This window comes from Neoarius graeffei, chromosome 23, assembly GCF_027579695.1.
Source record: "Neoarius graeffei isolate fNeoGra1 chromosome 23, fNeoGra1.pri, whole genome shotgun sequence".
Classification (NCBI taxonomy): domain Eukaryota; kingdom Metazoa; phylum Chordata; class Actinopteri; order Siluriformes; family Ariidae; genus Neoarius; species Neoarius graeffei.
The window spans coordinates 57556985-57577007 of NC_083591.1; the positions used below are offsets into that span (position 1 = coordinate 57556985).

The 20023-nt window shown below is 40.7% G+C and overlaps 1 protein-coding gene across 1 annotated transcript in view; it reads left to right on the plus strand.

Annotated features, from left to right (window-relative positions):
• The window catches only part of ptger4c (prostaglandin E receptor 4 (subtype EP4) c), a 66196-nt gene that overhangs the window by 41925 nt on the left and 4248 nt on the right, over positions 1–20023 (plus strand). The window contains 1 exon segment of the mRNA XM_060905445.1: positions 19913–20022. Within this exon segment, the coding sequence (XP_060761428.1) occupies positions 19913–20022 (110 nt within the window).

The window sequence follows — 20023 nt, forward strand, 5'->3', positions numbered from 1 at the left end:
AACCAGAAAAAGCGTAAACTCCTCTGTCCTGAAGATGACAGAAACCGTAAAGCTTTATCTCTGGCTGTTACAAAGCGCTGACACTGGAGACTCCTTCCATAAATGGGAAATAAACATCTCTTTACTTTAAGAAAATGATAACATGTCAATGATTACATGTGGGGTTTTTTATTTTATTTTACAAATAATATGATGCATCTGCTGGACAAATCCCTGGGAATGAGCTGTTACTGAGTGTTTCTTTGAATACTGAGACATCTGTGTCCCAGAGCCGTCTCTAGGCCTGTGTAATGTGGAGAGATCTAAAACCTGTACATACAGTAGGAACTCCCTGGGGCCTACTGTGAAAAAATTCAGCAGACCTCTCTGACATTTCTTAGCTGTTGGAAAAAATCTAAATAAATGTGAAAATGGCCAACTTGGCTCGTCTCACCTGCAACCTTGGTTTGAACTAATGGTGTTATTTCTCCACTGAAAGCCAGCAGACAGGATTAACCCTCTGTGCAAGTCATGGATATGAGTGTGTGTAAAGAAAATACAACTCAACTTGATGCAGCTTTTAATCATTTCGACTGCAGCTCAGCCAAAGTAAGTGTCCCATGAACTTGCGGTCAACTCTGTGACAGTGCTGAATTCAGCCCCAGTGTTGCCATGGTTACTCAGATACAAGGTTCGGCTGCCTCATGTTATCTGGCAGGGCAACAGAGCAACACCTTGTACACATGACCATGTGTCCTGCTTTTAGTATGTTTTTTGCATGGAGTTGAGTGTGTAAAAATTGAAGCGCACCCTTTTTATATGTCAACTATGTGACGGTGATTACATCTGCATGATTAACTGTGGTAAGTAGTCAGTATGATAAAAGTGGCAGCCCACTCCCTTCACACACATGACCCTGGGCGATAATGGATTAGTACCAATGGACATGGCAAGCCAAAAGGCCCAAAATTTGTCAACTCAGTGATGTCTAATTGAAGGTATCTTTAACATTGCCAGTGCTGCTGGATCCCGCAGTGCAGGCTACAGGTCCACCAACAAGGTCTACTGATGAAGCCAAATTCTAGACAACAAGCAGTTTGATTTTGACTTTAAAGGAGGGGGTGCACAAAAAGTAACATGCCTAGCTTAGTTATTATTAGCTTAAATATTTTCACTACATTTAGTCCCAAATTAAGATAAAAAGTTACAAGTTAATATTTTCTGTCATTTGTACAAAATACTTAAGGATCGCAGCCCCCAGGATTGTATTACAGGAGTAGATAGTAGCTGGTCTATCTGTCACAGAGTTGACATCTCACAAAATGATGTATGTGATTAGTGTTGTATACTGAAAAATGTTAAAAGCAGTTGAGTGTGGCTCTGCTGTGGACCTTTCACTTGGGATATGGTTCTATCATTTGGCAGTATTTACACCAAAACCCAACATACTTAATTTTTGCCAAATTGCCCACCCCAAGGCGGCACGGTGGTGTAGTGGTTAGCGCTGTTGCCTCACAGCAAGAAGGTCCTGGGTTCGAGCCCCGGGGCCGGCGAGGGCCTTTCTGTGTGGAGTTTGCATGTTCTCCCCGTGTCCGCGTGGGTTTCCTCCGGGTGCTCCGGTTTCCCCCACAGTCCAAAGACATGCAGGTTAGGTTAACTGGTGACTCTAAATTGACCGTAGGTGTGAATGTGAGTGTGAATGGTTGTCTGTGTCTAAGTGTCAGCCCTGTGATGACCTGGCGACTTGTCCAGGGTGTACCCCGCCTTTCGCCCGTAGTCAGCTGGGATAGGCTCCAGCTTGCCTGCGACCCTGTAGAAGGATAAAGCGGCTAGAGATAATGTGATGTGATGTGATGTGCCCACCCCAAATTTGAAGAAGAAGAAGAAGAAGAAGAAACCTTAATTTGTCACATGCACACTCAAGCACAGTGAAATTCATCCTCTGCATTTAACCCATCTGAAGCAGTGAACGAACACACGCACACGCGCACGCGCACACACCCAGAGCAGTGGGCAGCCACACTAGAGCGCCCAGGGAGCAGTAGGGGTTAGGTATCTTCCTCAAGGGCACTTCAGCCCAAGGCCACTCCATGTTAACCTAACTGCATGTCTTTGGACTGTGGGGGAAACCGGAGCACCCAGAGGAAACCCACACAGACACAGGGAGAACATGCAAACTCAACACAGAAAGGCCCCCCCATCAGCCACAGGGCTCGAACCCAGAACCTTCTTGCTGTGAGGCGACAGGGCTAACCACTACACCACTGTGCTGAAATACTACAGAAACACTCAACTGTAGAAACAATTAACATAGAAAGATTGTTAAAAGTATCTCTATGACACTAACTCTGAGGGTTTTTTTTGTTTTTTGTGTTTTTTACAGTTTTTTTTTAAATTGGGTCCAAGCAGAAAAGCTACATAAGCATCTATTGTGTTTCTACCTTTTCTTCTTCTTGCGAGTATATCTATGGCAGCCCATAGTATGGTATAAACATGGTAAAAAGTCTTGAAATTTGGCACACTGATTGGAGACAGTGCCCTGATTCTTTCCACCAAGTTTCATGTTTGCACCTGGGGTGCTCTAGCGCCACCAATGGGTCAAAGTTGGAGGTGCATTTACACATACAACTTTTGAACCAAGGGGTACTAAAATAAACTAGAAATATCATCCATTCATTATCTGTAACCCCTTATCCTGTGCAGGGTCACAGGTGAGCTGGAGCCTATTCCAGCTGACTATGGGTGACTTGTACACCCTGGACAAGTCACCAGGTCATCACAGGGCTAACACATAGAAACACAGGGCTAACACATAGAAACAAACAACCATTCACACCTACGGTCAATTTAGAGTCACCAGTTAACCTAACCTGCATGTCTTTGGACTGTGGGGGAAACCCACGCAGACACAGAGAGAACATGCAAACTCCACACAGAAAGGCCCTTGCCGGCCACTGGGCTTGAACCCAGGACCTTCTTCCTGTAAGGCGACAGTGCTAAGCACTACACCACTGTGCCACCAAGGTAGAAATACATTTTGGCTAATAAATGTTGCTGTGTTTCCTGTAAAAAAAAAAAAAAATTCTTGTGTCAACCTATTTGATGCAGCCACCATATTGGATTTTATCTAAAAGTAAAAAAAATTTTCACAGGTCATAAATTTTGTCCACTCTTCACCAAATTTACCAACGATGATCCTCGGACACAACCTCACAAGTTATTTGTTGCCATTTTGATTTGCGAACGCATTTATCTGTCATAGTTGATCGAGTTGAGGTCATGTGTTTCAATGTATTGGAACCAAACTTGGAACATGGACTCAAGATCCCATTTTTAGGAAGTGCAAAAAAGTTTTTTTCATCATATGACCACTGAGGGGTGCTGCAATAAGCAAAAATATGTTTTGGCTAATAACTGTTGATGTGTTTGCGTTAAAAAATAATTCTTGTATCGGTTGGTACTGTGGGAGTTCCCAAGACCGAGACATGCCAACTTTTCAAACCAATATAACTGATCCAGCTGCCATGCTGGACTTTATCAAAAGGTTTAAAAAAAATTTTACAAGGTCAGGCATTTTGTCCAATCTTCACCAAAAGCTGTCAGAAATAATAATTTTTATTCTCAAAACCATTCATCCATTATAGCCTAACAAATTTGGCAGTGAAGCTGCCAAACAGGAAGTGAGATCATATCTCGGCCATTCTTTGGTCAGTTGACATGAACCTTGCTGTGAATGCATACAGCCATGCCTTTGAGAAAATGACTTGAAGTTTCCATGGCAACTTGGGCCCCTCATTGCTGCTTGCAGCTACATTTGTGCAATTTAATTAATGTGTTCATTTTAGCAAGCGCCTAATGTGCAATTTTCAGAATGAATCCTTGTTTTCATCTGAGCTGAAATGAAACAATTCCTCTAACAAACACATTTTTCGATTTTTTTAATCGATTGGTCAAAGTATATTTTGCAATAAGAGTGAAAACAGCAGTGTAACTGAGCAGTAATTTACTGTTATGAATAACACCCTGTGAAAATACAGCACAGTGTCATTCCTGTACGATAACACCACGGTATAAATGCTGTAAATATTTATTTATATTGATTTTAGATATTGATTAGTGTCTGCTTTAATCTTATTCGTACTCAACAGCTAAAGATTTGTAAAATCACAGGACAGACGATAATGTCTGAGTTTAATAAAACTGAATTGAATCAAATCAAGAAAATGCTGCCACAACTTGCACTCCCATCAACATCAAACACGAATCTGGAAATAAACGGGATGAAACGGGTAATAAGAGGAATCTGGAAGCCTTAAAACTCTTATTATTCTCTTTAAAAAATCTATTTAAATCTCTCAGGTGGCACATCGCTGGGAGGAAAAATGACAGGAAATTGTGAATAAATATTTCTGATATATTCAATTGAATATGACCCTGATTTTGACCACCCCTCAGACTTTAGTCATTTTATTACCTTTTTTCATGGCAAATTTATTTCAATATAAGTGAGAGAGGGAGAGGAATGAGGAGAAATTAAAAGAGGTAGAGAGAAAGGTCAGAAGTAAGGAAAGAGGAGAAGCAAATCAAAACAAAGACAGAGATACAGACACCAAGATCACTAATCTTCATCTGCAAGAGTGACTGTACACCGAGAGAGAGAGAGAGAGAGAGAGAGAGAGAGAGAGAGAGAGAGAGAGAGACAGACATCAGGAGGGAGAGAGAGAGATGGAATGAGAGAGAGAGAAAGACAGACAGACAGATAGACAGACAATGAAAAAGACAGACAGACCAACAGAGAGACAGAGAGAGGGGAGAGAGAGACAGACAGAGGAAGGAAAAGGGAGAGAAAGATGGAGAGACAGACAGATGGAGAGTGAAAGAGAGAGAGATACAGGCAGACAGTGTGAGAGAGAGACTGAGAGAGAGGGAAACAGACAGACAGACAGAGAGAGAGACAAGGCAAGGCAAGGCAAGTTTATTTGTATAGCGCATTTCATACACACAGGCAATTCAATGTGCTTCACAAAAAATAAAAGCATAAGAACAGTAACAAAGAATGAAAGTAAAAGTAAAATCATTAAAATCCAAGATTAAAAAGAAATTAAAATAAAGAAAGTAAAATCATTAAAATCAAAATTAAAAGAAATTATATTAAAGGAAATTAATTACACTTTAGGTAAAAATTAATCAAGTGAAAGCATCTGAAAACAGCTTTGTCTTGAGCCTGGATTTAAAACTAACAACAGTAGGAGCATTTTTGATCTCATCTGGAAGTTGGTTCCAAAGCTTAGCAGCATAGCAACTAAAGGCTGCTTCACCACACTTCGTTTTGACAGCTGGTATTACTAGCAAGTTTTTCTCCTGTGATCTTAGAGACCTAGTTGGTGCATATAATTGAAACCTATCCAGTAGGTAGCTGGGTCCCATCCCATTTAATGTTTTAAATAGAAGAAGTAATGCCTTAAAGTCAATTCTATAGCTCACTGGGAGCCAGTGCAGAGACCTTAGGATTGGAGTGATATGGACGACCCTTTTTGTTCTTGTAAGAACCCTTGCTGCTGCATTTTGGATTAGTTGAAGCTCTTTGATGGTCTTTTTTGGAAGACCTGTGAAAAGGCTGTTGCAGTAATCAACCCTACTGGAGATGAAAGCATGAATAAGTTTTTCTAGATCATGCTTTGACATGAGACCCCTGAGTTTAGAAATGTTTTTTAGGTGATAGAATGCAGACTTTTTTTTACCACTTTCATATGACTGTTGAAGTTAAGTTCGCTGTCAATAAGGACACCAAGGTTTTTGACAGTATCCTTTGCTTTAAGCCCCTTAGTTTCAAGAACAGTGGCAATCCTAAGCCTTTCCTCCTTTTTGCCAAATATAATTGCTTCAGTTTTATCTGCGTTCAGCTGAAGAAAATTGTGAGACATCCATTTGTTAATTTGGTCAATGCATCTATGAAGAGACTCAAGAGGGGCATAGTCATTAGGTGATATAGCTAAGTAAAGCTGAGTGTCATCTGCATAGCTATGGAAGTTTATTGAGTTATTCTTAATAATTTGTCCAAGTGGGAGCATATAAAGGTTGAATAGTAATGGTCCCAGGATTGAGCCCTGGGGAACCCCACAGTTCAAGGACACGGGTGATGAACTGTGGCCTCCAATGGCCACATAAAAAAATCTTTGTTGTAGGTAGGATTTTAACCAGTTGATATACCAGTAAATCCAACCCAATGCTCCAGTCGATGTAACAGTATGAAATGATCTACTGTGTCAAATGCAGCACTTAATTCTAAAAGCACCAAGACTGATGTTTTACCAGCATCAGAATTAAGACGTAGGTCATTCATGACTTTAGTAAAAGCTGTTTCAGTGCTATGATTGGCACGAAAACCTGACTGAAACTTATCAAAACATCCGTTTAATGTCAGGAAGGCAGTTAATTGATTAAAAAAAATTTTTTCAATTATTTTACCAACTCTCAAAAAAAGACAGACAGACAGAGTGAAGAGAGAGAGTGAAAGAGAAACAGACAGACAGACAGAGACAAAGAGAGAGATAGACAGACAGCAAGACACAGAGAGAGAGAGAGACAGAGAGAGAGACAGACAGAGAGAGACAGAGATTGAAAGAGAGAGATACAGACAGACAGACAGACAGACAGAGAGATTGAAAGAGAGAGATACAGACAGACACAGAGAGAGAGAGACAGAGAGAGAGATTGAAAGAGAGAAAAATAGAGAGAGAGAGATTGAAAGGCAAGGCAAGGCAAGTTTATTTCTATAGCACATTTCATACACAGTGGCAGTTCAATGTGCTTTACAGAAGTAAAAGCAAAACAGTAAACAATAGAGAATAAAATTACATAAAATAAATGGGAAAATATAATAAGAATTAAACAATAGTAGGAATAAAATAATAAAATTAAGTAGAAGTTCAAATAGGGGGAGAAAAGAAAAAAAACAGCAGAATAAAATAGAATAAAAGTTAAGTAAAATTTGAAACATGCAGAAACAGTAAAAGTACAGATTATAAAAGAGAGATACAGACAGACACAGAGAGAAAGAGAGAGAGAGAGAGTTAAAGGCAGCGGAGAGATGGATGAGTTGAGGGATTTGCTCTGGCTGCTCTGCAGGATCATTAGATCACTAAAAGCTTTTGTGTTCTGTAGCTGTGACGTAATGAGCTCATCTCTCACTCCACTGAGAGCCACTCCTCCTAGACATCATATCTCTCACGTAAGTCTGTTTTTGGCGTTATATCTGACGTCACAGCTTCATAGCTCCCCTTTTTTACAGCCGGGGGAAGTTTTATAGCTTAATGGCTTAATGGCTGAGAAAAACTGCAATATTGTCCTGAGTGTGAGGACATGAAAGCAACAACGCTGTCAAAAATAACAAAGTGAAATGTTTCTGTATGTTAAAAAATATATATATATATATATATATATATATATATATATATATATATATATATAAAGAGAAGTAAACTGTAATACATAAGGAAATGGAGTTACTATAACCACGCTGAAGTGGACAGCACTTCCTCTGGACGGCACGGTGGTGTAGTGGTTAGCACGGTCGCCTCACAGCAAGAAGGTCCTGGGTTCGAGCCCCGTGGCCGGCGAGGGCCTTTCTGTGTGGAGTTTGCATGTTCTCCCCGTGTCTGCGTAGGTTTCCTCCGGGTGCTCCGGTTTCCCCCACAGTCCAAAGATATGCGGTTAGGTTCATATGGGACGGCCTTGGGCTGAGGTGCCCTTGAGCGAGGCACCGAACTCCCAACTGCTCCCCGGGCACTGTTAGCATGGCTGCCCACTACTCTGGGTATGTGTGTGTGTGCATGTTCACTGCTTCAGATGGGTTAAATTGAGAGAGGAATTTCACAAGTGTGTGATGAATAAAGTTGTGCTTTCTTTCTTTAACAGCATGTCTACAAGTGTTTTATTCCTTTTATACCACAGCAATTTGTCAGTTATAATTTTTATTTATTTTATCCACTTACAGTTGTATTTAATGTTGTGGCGCATCTGTTAAATTAATGGCAGCAGCTATATTAAGTTATCAAGATTAAAAAACGCAGCTTGTCATTTTACCAAGAAACCGTAAAGTGCAAACCTTTTTAAAAACTTGAAGCTACAAAGATACAAAGTGTTGACACTGGAGACTCCTTCCATCAATGTTCATCAAATAAACGTCTCCTTACAGACGAAAACACCAGATCAAATCCCTTCATGTGGCTCATCGACTGGACGAGTCTCTGTGAATGAGCTATTGCTACAGAAACCATAACGTACGTACTAGAATGAACTCATGAAAATAAACAAATCATACAATGACTCATGCCTTTATTTCTATAAAATTAAAATTTGCAGTAGAGGTTTGGCTGCGAACTCAACACAACATATCCGGGAGCTGCACTACAGAAATGTTCCTTCATAAATCCAAAAGTAAGATCTGACAAGAACCAGACAGACTTTGTATTACAGGTCATCCTATCCTCATTTAAAAATGAGCAAATCTTAATCTAGTCACTAATCATGTTACCTAGCAACCACTGGCTGACTGACGCACGACCCGGGACGTAACCACACTGCAGAAACGTGGCGTATAATTTAATACATCACAACGTTGAATGTGTACATAAATTATTCATGTTAATCTCTGTCTAGTTTATGGTTCTGTTCCTCTAGAAACTGTTCTGACTTCACTGTGATCTTTCAGCCTCCAAAAACAGGACCTTTAGGACAATAGGAGAGTGTCTGGGAGTTTATTTAACATTGAATTTTGCTCTCATATTTCTTAATTTTGGATATTTTTTAATCAGCCTGAAATTCTTTAAAGCACAACTGAGTCGTAATTAGTTATTATAAATTATAGATCTGAAAGATGTAAACTTGTAAACTGTCTACAGTTTAACTAAAACAGACAAGCTGCCACAGGGCTGGCAAAAAGTTTGTGCTCACAAACTCATTTTTTCTATGATAAATTTGATTTCTGCGTGGATTTGACCTTTGGTTCATATTTATACAAGAATATCTAGCAAAGAACTATGAAAGGTTTCAAGTCTCAGAATATATATTATACACACTGATCAGCCATAACATTAACCCCACTGACAGGTGAAGAAGTGAATAACATTGATTATCTCATTGCAGTTGCACCTGTCGAGGGGTGGGATATATCAGGCATCAAGAAAGAGAACCATCAGTTCTTGACGTTGATGTGTTGGAAGCAGGAAAAATGGGTGAGCGTAAGGATCTGAGTGACTTTGACAAATTGTAATGGTGAGATGATTGGGTCTGAGCATTTCCAAAATGGCACATCTTGTGGGGTGTTCCCGGTATGCAGTGGTTAGTACCGAACAAAAGTGCTCCAAGGATCCAAAGGACAACCGGTGAAGTGGCGACAGGGTCATGAGTGTCGAAGGCTCATTGATTCGCATGAAGCACAAAGGCTAGTCCATATGGTCCAGTCCCACAGAAGAGCTACTGTAGCACAAACTGCTGAAAAAGTTCATTCTGACACCTTTCTATTTTGGCCAGAATTAACTTTTTCAGCAGTTTGAGCTGCTTCTGTGGGATTGGACCATATGGGCTAGCCTTCGTGCCCCATGTGAATCAATCAATGAGCCTTCAACATCCATCACCCTGTTGCCGTTCCACCGGTTGTCTTTTGGATCCTTGGAGCACTTTTGTTCGGTACTAACCACTGCATACCGGGAACACCCCACAAGATGTGCCATTTTGGAGATGCTCAGACCCACTCATCTCACCATCACAGTTTGTCAAAGTCACTCAGATCCTTACGCTCACCCATTTTTCCTGCTTCCAACACATCAATGTCAAGAACTGACTGTTCTCTTTCTTGCTGCCTGATATACCCCACCCCTTGGCAGGTGCCATTGGAATGAGATAATCAATGTTATTCTTTCCACATTCACTGGATTATGAGCAATCACATGTTCTGATTGGCTACTCTACTACTAGGATATCAACTCATACACTATGAGTACAGAAAAACAAAATGGTGGAGCACATCAAGTCAGATATATCACTTTGTTATCAGGTATTTAAAAGAAACAGAAATAGCTAAAAGAATATAGTTTGCCCCCCCCCAGTATCCCCTGTTCCACACCCCAGCCCAGTTGATATAATATATAATGCACCTTTAAGTTGATTTGTCAACTGCCAAAGAAAGAAGAAAACAAAATGGGTGGAGCGTGTTGCCGAACCAACTGAGGATGAAATAAAAACTCTACTCGAAAACAAAACCCCAAAAAATACACAAAAAAGCAACTAAATATGGAATAAAAGTATTTGATGGTAAGAACGAATCTTTTTTTTTATTTTTCAAGAATTATTATTATTATTATTATTATTATTATTGCATTTTTCACAAATTGCTCCTGTCATTTCGCCGGTTTGTTTACATTCTAAGCGGAAATGATTTTGTCGGACGTTTTGTCTGAAGTTTTTATTTATTGAATTTGCAAAAAATAAAAATGCTCAATTTTTCAAAATCCAGTGAATGTGGCTAGAATAAAAGAGTTGCTCCACTCAATCTCATCGTACATAGATTATAGACAACTCGGTGCTGCGCGCCTCGTCAACTATCAGCTCATGTACAACTCGATTTCATGGAATAATTGTTTTATTACATTATATAAAAAAACACATAAAGCCTGTTGTACAGTGAACCAACACACAATCTATTACTATCACACACACACACAAGATAGAGTGGGCCAAAGATACGCTCACGTGCGTGGGCGAACACGAGATGACGTCTGCGAAAGGTTATAAGGTTGAGTCACTACACAAACAAGTGCACAAGTGTGAGATGCCTCAAGAACCAATCACCACTTCTTTTTGTGTATATATCTGTGTGTGTGTGTGTGTGTGTGTGTGTGTGTGTGTGTGTGTGTGTGTGTGTGTGTGTGTGTGTAGGGTGGAATCGACTTCCACAGCCAGCAACTGTGAGGATTTCAGGCTGTCTTATGAGATATGATGAATTATTTCATTATTTTAAATTTGATTTCTGCTCCTGGCTTCAGGCCCGCTGCCATGCGCCGACCTGTGGAGCGGCTGCTCTTTAATGAAACACAGCGTCCCTGTGGCATCGTGCTACAACCTCTTGTGTTTTATGAATGATCATATCAACACTTCCCTGGCTCAAATGCTCCCACATGGATTACAGGACGGATGTGTGTGTGTGTGTGTGTGTGTGTGTGTGTGTGGCCTGACAGAGGGCCACTACATTTACAGTACACACTTCACTGTCTTCATGCACATCTCATTTCTTAGCCTTCTGCGTAACATTACTACATAAGTGAACTGGATGGTTTTTTTTATTATTATTGTTGATTTGGAAATTAGGTTCTTATGGGTTATGGGTCGCAAAAACATACATGTGTAATAATCTCTGAGCAATAATAATAAAGTTTATTATTATTCAAAGGGACAATTCTTACAGCACATACAACAAATAATACAAATCAATAAAAGACGTGAATATTGGACATTTAATATTGGCGCAGCCAACAATTTAATTTAATGCTGATAAATTCTACACAGGGAGAACCTGAAGTTCAGGAACACACACACACAAAAAAAAAGATTCAATCTAAAAGGTTCTTTGAAGAACCCTGCAACAAAGCGCTTTCCAACTTTTGTGGAAACCTAGAAATATCAATAACCATCTAAAGAACCCTTAGAGAACTTTCAGAAATGCAGAAAAATGCATTCATCAACATTGTTAAGGGTTTGTTTGAAAATTCAGGGTTCTTAGCTTAAAAAAAGGAACACTGGTGCAGGGTTCTCCAAGAAGAACAATCAAAGAACCTTTAAGGTTGATATTGTTCTATCAATATGCTTCTATCAGTATTGCAGTTTGGGAAAATGTTTTCATTTACATTTACAGTGTTTAGCTGATTATTTGTGGTGTAAGTAAAGCATCAATGTTTTGGGGTTGTTGTTTTTTTCCTTTTTTCCAAGTGCATTATTACTGTCTGTGTGTTGAACAACAGTGAAGGTCTCAGCTGTTTGCACCACCAGGAGGAAATTCATTCACTCCACCACCTGTGTGCCAGGACACAGAGTCTGGCTGCTTGTCTTCCTCATGTCTTGAAGGGTTTGATGTCATGTTGAGCTGGGTTCGAGGCTTAAACTGCTCAAGGAGCAAGATTTTTAAAAAATCCATGCAAATTTACTGTGAAGCAATTTCAGAACATCACCTTTTCTCATCAGATAATGGATGTGTTTTCTTTAAAGAAAGGTAAACGAGTCAGTATGAGTCACTGGAATCAACTTTGATCAGCAGATCAGTGTTTGACTCAGTGAATCTTTTCCTTCATGTATGCATGCGTGGGATTCCCTTGTTCAATGAGACGTGATAATTATACTCTATAAACCTTACAAATCATAAATGTAGCCTGAGAAAATATAAGCACAAAATATAATCTGAAAATAAACAAAGTTGCTCTTGATCATGCTGGTCTTGTTTGTATTCTAGGCGTATAAAAATTTCTTTATGAACATAATCTGGACCTACAACTTACTACTGCTTATCATTCAACACAAAATAATTGTGTTATAAGTTTATTAATAACAGTGATGATATTATTAGCTGTTTTTTAATGAATGAATCAGTAGCTATTTTTTAAAAAATGGTTCTGAGGCAACCAACTGATTCATTCAATCTGAACTGAATCAAATGAATCGAGTCAGATTACATATCAAACGACAAGGCAACAAGAAAAAATCTCCCGATCCATTTAGACAAATCATGAAGCACGAAAATGAAGGGAATTTGCATTTATGATTAGAAATTGTTTTAGAGCTTCCATAGTTCAACTTTCAGAAAAGAGCTGTATCACGTGAAGTACTTTTGTTTCCACCTCATGACCAATCAGAAGGCAAGTGAAAAGGTTGAGTGAGAAACACCAACATGGAGGTGAAACTGTTGGTGAAAAATTAATCTTATGTGAGTGAACAGAAGGAGACATGTTCATGTTTACGGCATGTTGAATGGAAAATACTTCATTACCAATATTCCAATAATGCAACCAACTAGAAATAACGTGTTTTTTTGAGGAAAGGTGTGCATGACATGACGTCCTGCTTTAACTGAATCTGTACACAATAAAATTAAAAACACAGGAAGTTCAGATTCTCTTGATTTTCTGCCTCCAAAACTATAGCGAAGACAAACAACCTCCTCATCACCAGAGTTACACCAAACTTTATTTCACCTGCATTACAGACCATAATAAATCTAATCTTAAGAGGAAGCTAGCTAAGAGCTTTGTTACGGTATGGTGTGTGTGTGTTTTGCACAAACCAGTGCTTCAACCAGCACTTTTTCACGAGGAAAAAGCATTATAGCTGTACTGCCTTTCAGATTTTTCAAGTGTAGGTCATAAAAATAATTTTCCCAACACCCAATTATTTTTGTTTAGTGACCGAAAGCTACTGAATTTGAATCACAGTCTTCCAATTTTATTAATTTTTTTTAATAGCCCAATAAATGAATTTATCTCCACGTGTCCCTAAATTCTCCACTATTTTTTCCTGCTTCACCATGACCCAATACAAAATACTACGTCATGCATCACGTGGTGGGCTTTCCCCGTTCACGCAAGGCATTGTGGGATACAAATTTGAAACAGGAGAGAAAAATGGAGGACGTGACAGTGCACGGTCAAAGGTAAACCTGTAGATGGCAGTAATGCAACACTCTGGATGCCAGCTGCTGTAAAACCCAAAAGAAGAAGAAGGTAAACCTGCGCATGCGCACACGGACTTCCTCTGTCTGCTTGACTGCGCCAAGCGAGCGAGTTCATGCACATTATTTGCTTTAATCCCCTCAAATTAAATAACTTCCCAGCCACAGAATGGCCTGATATTTTGTGAGATATTACAGAAATAAACAGATATCACAATCACCACATTTCAGACGCAACTAAATTTCACCGATTTTATGAAATCAAAAGGCCGTCTAGCTTTAAATATACTAAAAGCTCTAATTGTATCGAACCGCACACTTTTCTGACCAAAAGTTTCAGGATCTTAAAAGATGCAATCTGATTGGCTCTGACAAAATAAGCTTTGCTGAGTAAGATATTACCGTTGGAATGAGTCTGAAAGCTTCACAACATTTCATTTTTAAATGTGATTTGTTTGAAATAGTCCATGGCCGGCACGGTGGTGTAGTGGTTAGCGCTGTCGCCTCACAGCAAGAAGGTCCGGGTTCGAGCCCCGGGGCCGGCGAGGGCCTTTCTGTGCGGAGTTTGCATGTTCTCCCCGTGTCTGCGTGGGTTTCCTCCGGGTGCTCCGGTTTCCCCCACAGTCCAAAGACATGCAGGTTAGGTTAACTGGTGACTCTAAATTGAGCGTAGGTGTGAATGTGAGTGTGAATGGTTGTCTGTGTCTATGTGTCAGCCCTGTGATGACCTGGCGACTTGTCCAGGGTGTACCCCGCCTTTCGCCCGTAGTCAGCTGGGATAGGCTCCAGCTCGCCTGCGACCCTGTAGAAGGATAAAGCGGCTAGAGATAATGAGATGAGATGAGATAGTCCATGGCAAGTAAATAAAGCTAAAAGATTTAAAAATAAAAAAAGTTGCGAGACTGCTCTTCTGTACTCCCACAAGCTGAAACCGAAGTTGATGCACATCTCATCTCATCATCTCTAACCGCTTTATCCTGTTCTACAGGGTCTCAGGCGAGCTGGAGCCTATCCCAGCTGACTATGGGCGAGAGGCGGGGTTCACCCTGGACAAGTCGCCAGGTCATCGCAGGGGCTGATACACATCTACTACGGTAATCCATCCAGAACAGCGCACATCCACAGTAATAACAGCAGTGTATCAAATTGCAGGCAGAGCAGAGATTAGACACTCGGGCTGAATTTGGCTTTTTATATCCAGAGCTTTATGATTTGTTGGGGCAGTGGTGGCTCAGTGATTAAGGCTGATCAGGAGGTTTGAGTTCAAGCCAAAGCACCACCAAGCGAACACTGTTGAGCCCTTGAGCAAGGCACTTAAAGTGCCATTCCACCATTGGATGTATTCTTTGGCATAAAATACAATATATTTTGACAACATATATAAATGGTATCACTAGATAGAGAAATCTTTTAGCTTCAAAATGATATATCAAACATAATTTTTTGACAATGACAAGTATATTAATTTTGCGACCAAAGTCACCTACCCTTTTAATTTCCGCGCGTGATGTCATTGGCAGGTTCCCCCTCTTGTGTACCACGTGACGTGTGACGTGGCACATATTATCAGCAATGGCGGATAGAACGCGATAAAAATAATACCAATAAATCTAGCTAATACCAATAAATCTAGCTAACTGAAAGATTAACTCAAAATTTTTCGCAATTTTTTTGGCCCCCATATACGAGGAGAAATGACTCTCTCACTTTGGGGGTTTCCTGGTCTAAAAATAGACCGACACGTGGTACACAAGAAGGGGAACCTGCCGATGACATCACATTTCACTACCGCGCGGAAATTAAAAGGGTAGGTGACTTTGGTCGCAAAATTAATATACTTGTCGTTGTCAAAAAATTATGTTTGATATATCATTTTGAAGCTAAAAGATTTCTCTGTCTAGTCATGTTGTCATAAAATATATTGTATTTTATGCCAAAGAATACATCCAATGGTGGAATGGCACTTTAACCCTTTCTGCTCCAGGGGCCACTGTATCATGGCTGACTTTACGCTTCGACGCTAACTTCCTAACAAACTGGGATACGAGAAGGAAAGAATTTCACTGTGCAAAAGTCTTCGGCACCCTATGTTGTTTTTTTATACAAACTTTGTTATAGATTTCTATTTTATGACTTCTACATTATCGAGTCAAAACATTACAAAAACATTTTAGAGTTCCAAATGTTCATTTTTTTTCCGGGACAAAATTAAATGTTACAGAAAAAAAACTTGTATCTGAGCAGCATATTCTATGAGAGAGCACTTTGCAGATTAAAAAAGGAAACATAATGAAGGCTACTGGGTTTTGGTGCAAAATTAAGAAGCGAGTTACTGACAGGGCCACTATGTCTGGCATTTAGATATCTTGTGTATGTAACCTTGGCCAAGTGCCTCTGACAGATCGCATTATGGTTCTGGAAGAGTCGAAATTCTTACTCAGCTTCCTGCCTTTCTTTTCTTCCCATTTTTGTAATCTTTTCCACTGTTAAGTCGTCCTTGCAAACCACCTGGTGCCTGCTGAAATGAAATTTCTCCTCAGTGTAATCAGTGCCGATGAAAATGCAGCCATTTCACTGCTTGTGATATCTGCTTGTAAAAGTAATATCCTTTATAGGATTGTGGATGGCAAAAACAATTTCCCTTTGCAATGATCTGACTTATTTTTACACCTAAACACTTGACACTCGGGCATCTTACGGTCAGTCAACAACATAGAAGTGATGTATCCACTAGAGCTCAGCCTCAGTAAATCATGTGGTGTGAAAGTGATGTCACAATCTCGGATCCTCTCATGTAATTTACACTCAGAGCACGATATCTGAACCTCAGACAGAGTAAGGTGTCAGCACCCAGGGAAGTTTTATTTTAAAAGAAAAACAATCTGTACACAGTATACAGGTACAAATATGAACAAGTGAACACTTGAACGTGTCTTGTATGGATATTATCTGTCAGTATAAAAGGGTTTATTACCTCACCCACAATGGAATAAGTGGGGCGAAGTATTGTAATCAGTGCGGTTTGTTTGTGTGTCTGTCTGTTAAAGGGCCCATGGCATGGTGGTTTGTTGATGCTTTAAACGGGCTCGTGGAGGTTTCCGGATGTTATATCCGCAGCCTTTCTCGAAATGAACCCTCGGTACATAGATATAGCCTCCTGGGAGAAAGCCCCATTTCAGCGCTTTTCCCAGTGCGTCGTTTTGCTAATGAGAAGCAGGAGGCGGGGAAGGGTAGGCGGTGGGGGCATGTCATGGGGGAGGGGGAGGGGCTGCCGTCTGCCTCCCAAGCCGGCCGAGAGCGCTCCTCGTCGGGCACGGCCAGGCGGGCGAATGCCCTGGTCCGTCCGCCCTGTCTAAAAAAATGGTACAACTCGAGCCCATGGTAAAACTGGGACTTTGTCATTTTTTCCTGCCTGAGGCCCATGGTAAAACTGAGCAGTGGGACTTTGTCATTTTTTTCCGCATGAGGCCCATGGTAAAACTGCACTTCCAGGAGGGGCTGCCGTCTGCCTCCCAAGCCGGCCGAGAGCGCTCCTCGTCGGGCACGGCCAGGCGGGCGAATGCCCTGGTCCGTCCACCCTGTCTAAAAAAATGGTACAACTCGAGCCCATGTACCTGGCTAACTGCAGGAAGCGGTTAGCTGCACAGCCAATGTAGCCATTGCTAGGCTAACGCACCGATTTTAAAACACGGCAAAACGACCAGTTATACACTTACTTGTTCGGTGTTTGTTGCTGATGCGGCAGGTTCAGTGACAGTTGATGTGCAAAACCTGCCCTGTACTGTCCCAAGTTGTGGAAACATTCATCAGGAAAATGCTTCCGACAAACATACACTGTCTTAGGTAGATTCGACGGCGTATTATTGAAGTAAATAAAATTAAGCCACTGCGTCTTCAGGGGCTCTCCCATCGGCAGTAAAAACAGACTCCTTTCTGTGTTGTCACATCCATGTACAGCGCAAAATGTAATCATGTGTTCTGCGCATGCGCAGTAGGCTTCGCGCATGCGCAGTAGGCTTGGTAGGACAAACAGCAACTTTTGAGTTGGGTGGGCAATCCATACAGTGGGTGGGAATCCAGAGGGGGGGCGTGGGGATCATCTCCCTTGCTGACGTTGGCAAGGGAAGAGTTTATCAACGCACTGTTTTGACGCGCCACTCTCAAATGTTGGGCATAGTTTGGTTTACACATTATGAAATTTCTAGCCACTGGGGTGACTTAAGAAGGTCAGAGGAACTCATTTTAACATAAAAAAAAACCTCAGAAAGTGAAAATTTCATGCCATGGGACCTTTAACAATCTAGTGTCTAGACGGTTGCACCGATTGACTTCAAATTTTCAGGGTAGTTGAGCAATGGTCCATAGATTACCTGATTCAATTTTGGGGGTAATCGGGTCAACGTGACGGTCGAGGTCACTGGAAAGGTCAACCTTTTGGTCAAAATAACATTTTCCATTATAACTCAAAAACAGTTGCTGATAGACAGATGCTTACAATTATGAGCATATAGGAACTCCCATATGGCCTTTCATTTGGCACCATGATCTTTAACCTTGAGTGATCCTGAAAGGTCAAACTCAAGATCACGGATTTTCAGAGCTGTAACTTGAAAATGGTTGATGGTAGACAGATATTTACCATTATCAACTTATAGGAAGTGCCATATGGGTTTTCATTTGGCACCATGACCTTTGACCTTGAATGATTTTGAAATGTCAAACTCAAGGTCATGGATTTTCATAGGACTTTAACCTGACAGCCAATGATTGAGAAATATTACCATTATCAGCATATAGGTATAAAATAAGTGCTGCTGGGTGAGGTTTGTTTTGCCTGGCAACACTTGTTTTTTGGGTTTTGTTTGGCTTGAAGTAAAACCTCATGGTGCTAATAGCTCCTGGATTAGGATTAAACCTGTACTTTAATCAGTTTCTGCTCATTTAAAAGAATCACATGATGTTCTTTAAAGGTCAATTTGTTTTGCTACAAAAGTTTGGACTTCAAAAAATCTTAAAGCTGAAGCTTCTTTATCTGCTTTGAGAAAAGAAATGAGCGTTTGTATCTCTACCATTTCAGCACGGAGGATCCCTGTAAGCTTCTGTTTAATGAAACATTACAAATAGAGCTGAATTCCTGCTGAGATGTTGATTAATTACTGGTTGTGATGTCTCCTGATTTAGCACTGAATGGGTTCTTTAAAACATCTACACAGCGCTGGGGAACATCATGTCATTTCAGCTGCTAATTTGTTCTTAATCACCTTTAAACTGTTTGGATGCAGACATTATGACTTTTAATTGTGCCACAAAATACACACTTCTCTTAGGAAGAGAAATAAAAGGCTATTAATAGAAAAATTCCCAGCTCTCAATTAAAGCAAGATTCAACTAAACAGTGAAATATTAATGATTTTTTTTTGCATTATTTAAAAAAAAACTGTCAATCATCCAAAGCAATGGTTTTGTCCAAAGGTTGGTTGGTTGCTTATTTATCCATCCATAATCTGTAGCCGTTTATCCTGTTCTACAGGGTCGCAGGCGAGCTGGATCCTATCCCAGCTGACTATGGGCGAGAGGCGGGGTACACCCTGGACAAGTCGCCAGGTCATCACAGGGAGACAAACAACCATTCACACTCACATTCACACCTACGCTCAATTTAGAGTCACCAGTTAACCTAACCTGCATGTCTTTGGACTGTGGGGGAAACCGGAGCACCCGGAGGAAACCCACGCGGACACGGTGAGAACATGCAAACTCCACACAGAAAGGCCCTCGCCGGCCCCGGGGCTCGAACCCGGACCTTCTTGCTGTGAGGCGACAGTGCTAACCACTACACCACCATGCCGCCTTTGTGTGTATAAAAGTGAATTTTTTAAATAAATTGTTCAAAAAAATAGGCAGTATTTTCAATTAAGTGATGACAAATTAAAGTGCAGTTTTAATTTGAAATAATGTATGATTTTATTTGAATTTTAAAAGTGTGTCCCAGGCAAAGTGCTGTTGAGTTCCACAATTTTACTCCTTTTTCTGTGTTTTTATTTTAATGTATTTCAAGACACTGTTGTAAAAGCCTAAGTTCAGATGAAAGCCTAAAGGTGGTGCTCAAATAAATAAACCCACACACACACACACACCTATCCAGTGTGTTTGGATGAGGAAAGCCCACCTGCAGTGGGTGACGTGTGAGTGTAGCTCCACGCTGTGATGTCATGAGAGCTGCTGTGGTGTGGCGGTGGAGACGGAGATGGGCTTGAGGTTTATATCCACCTGCAGCGCGATTCAGTGCGCCGGGAACCCTGGGAACCCCGGACACGGTCATGCGCGCGC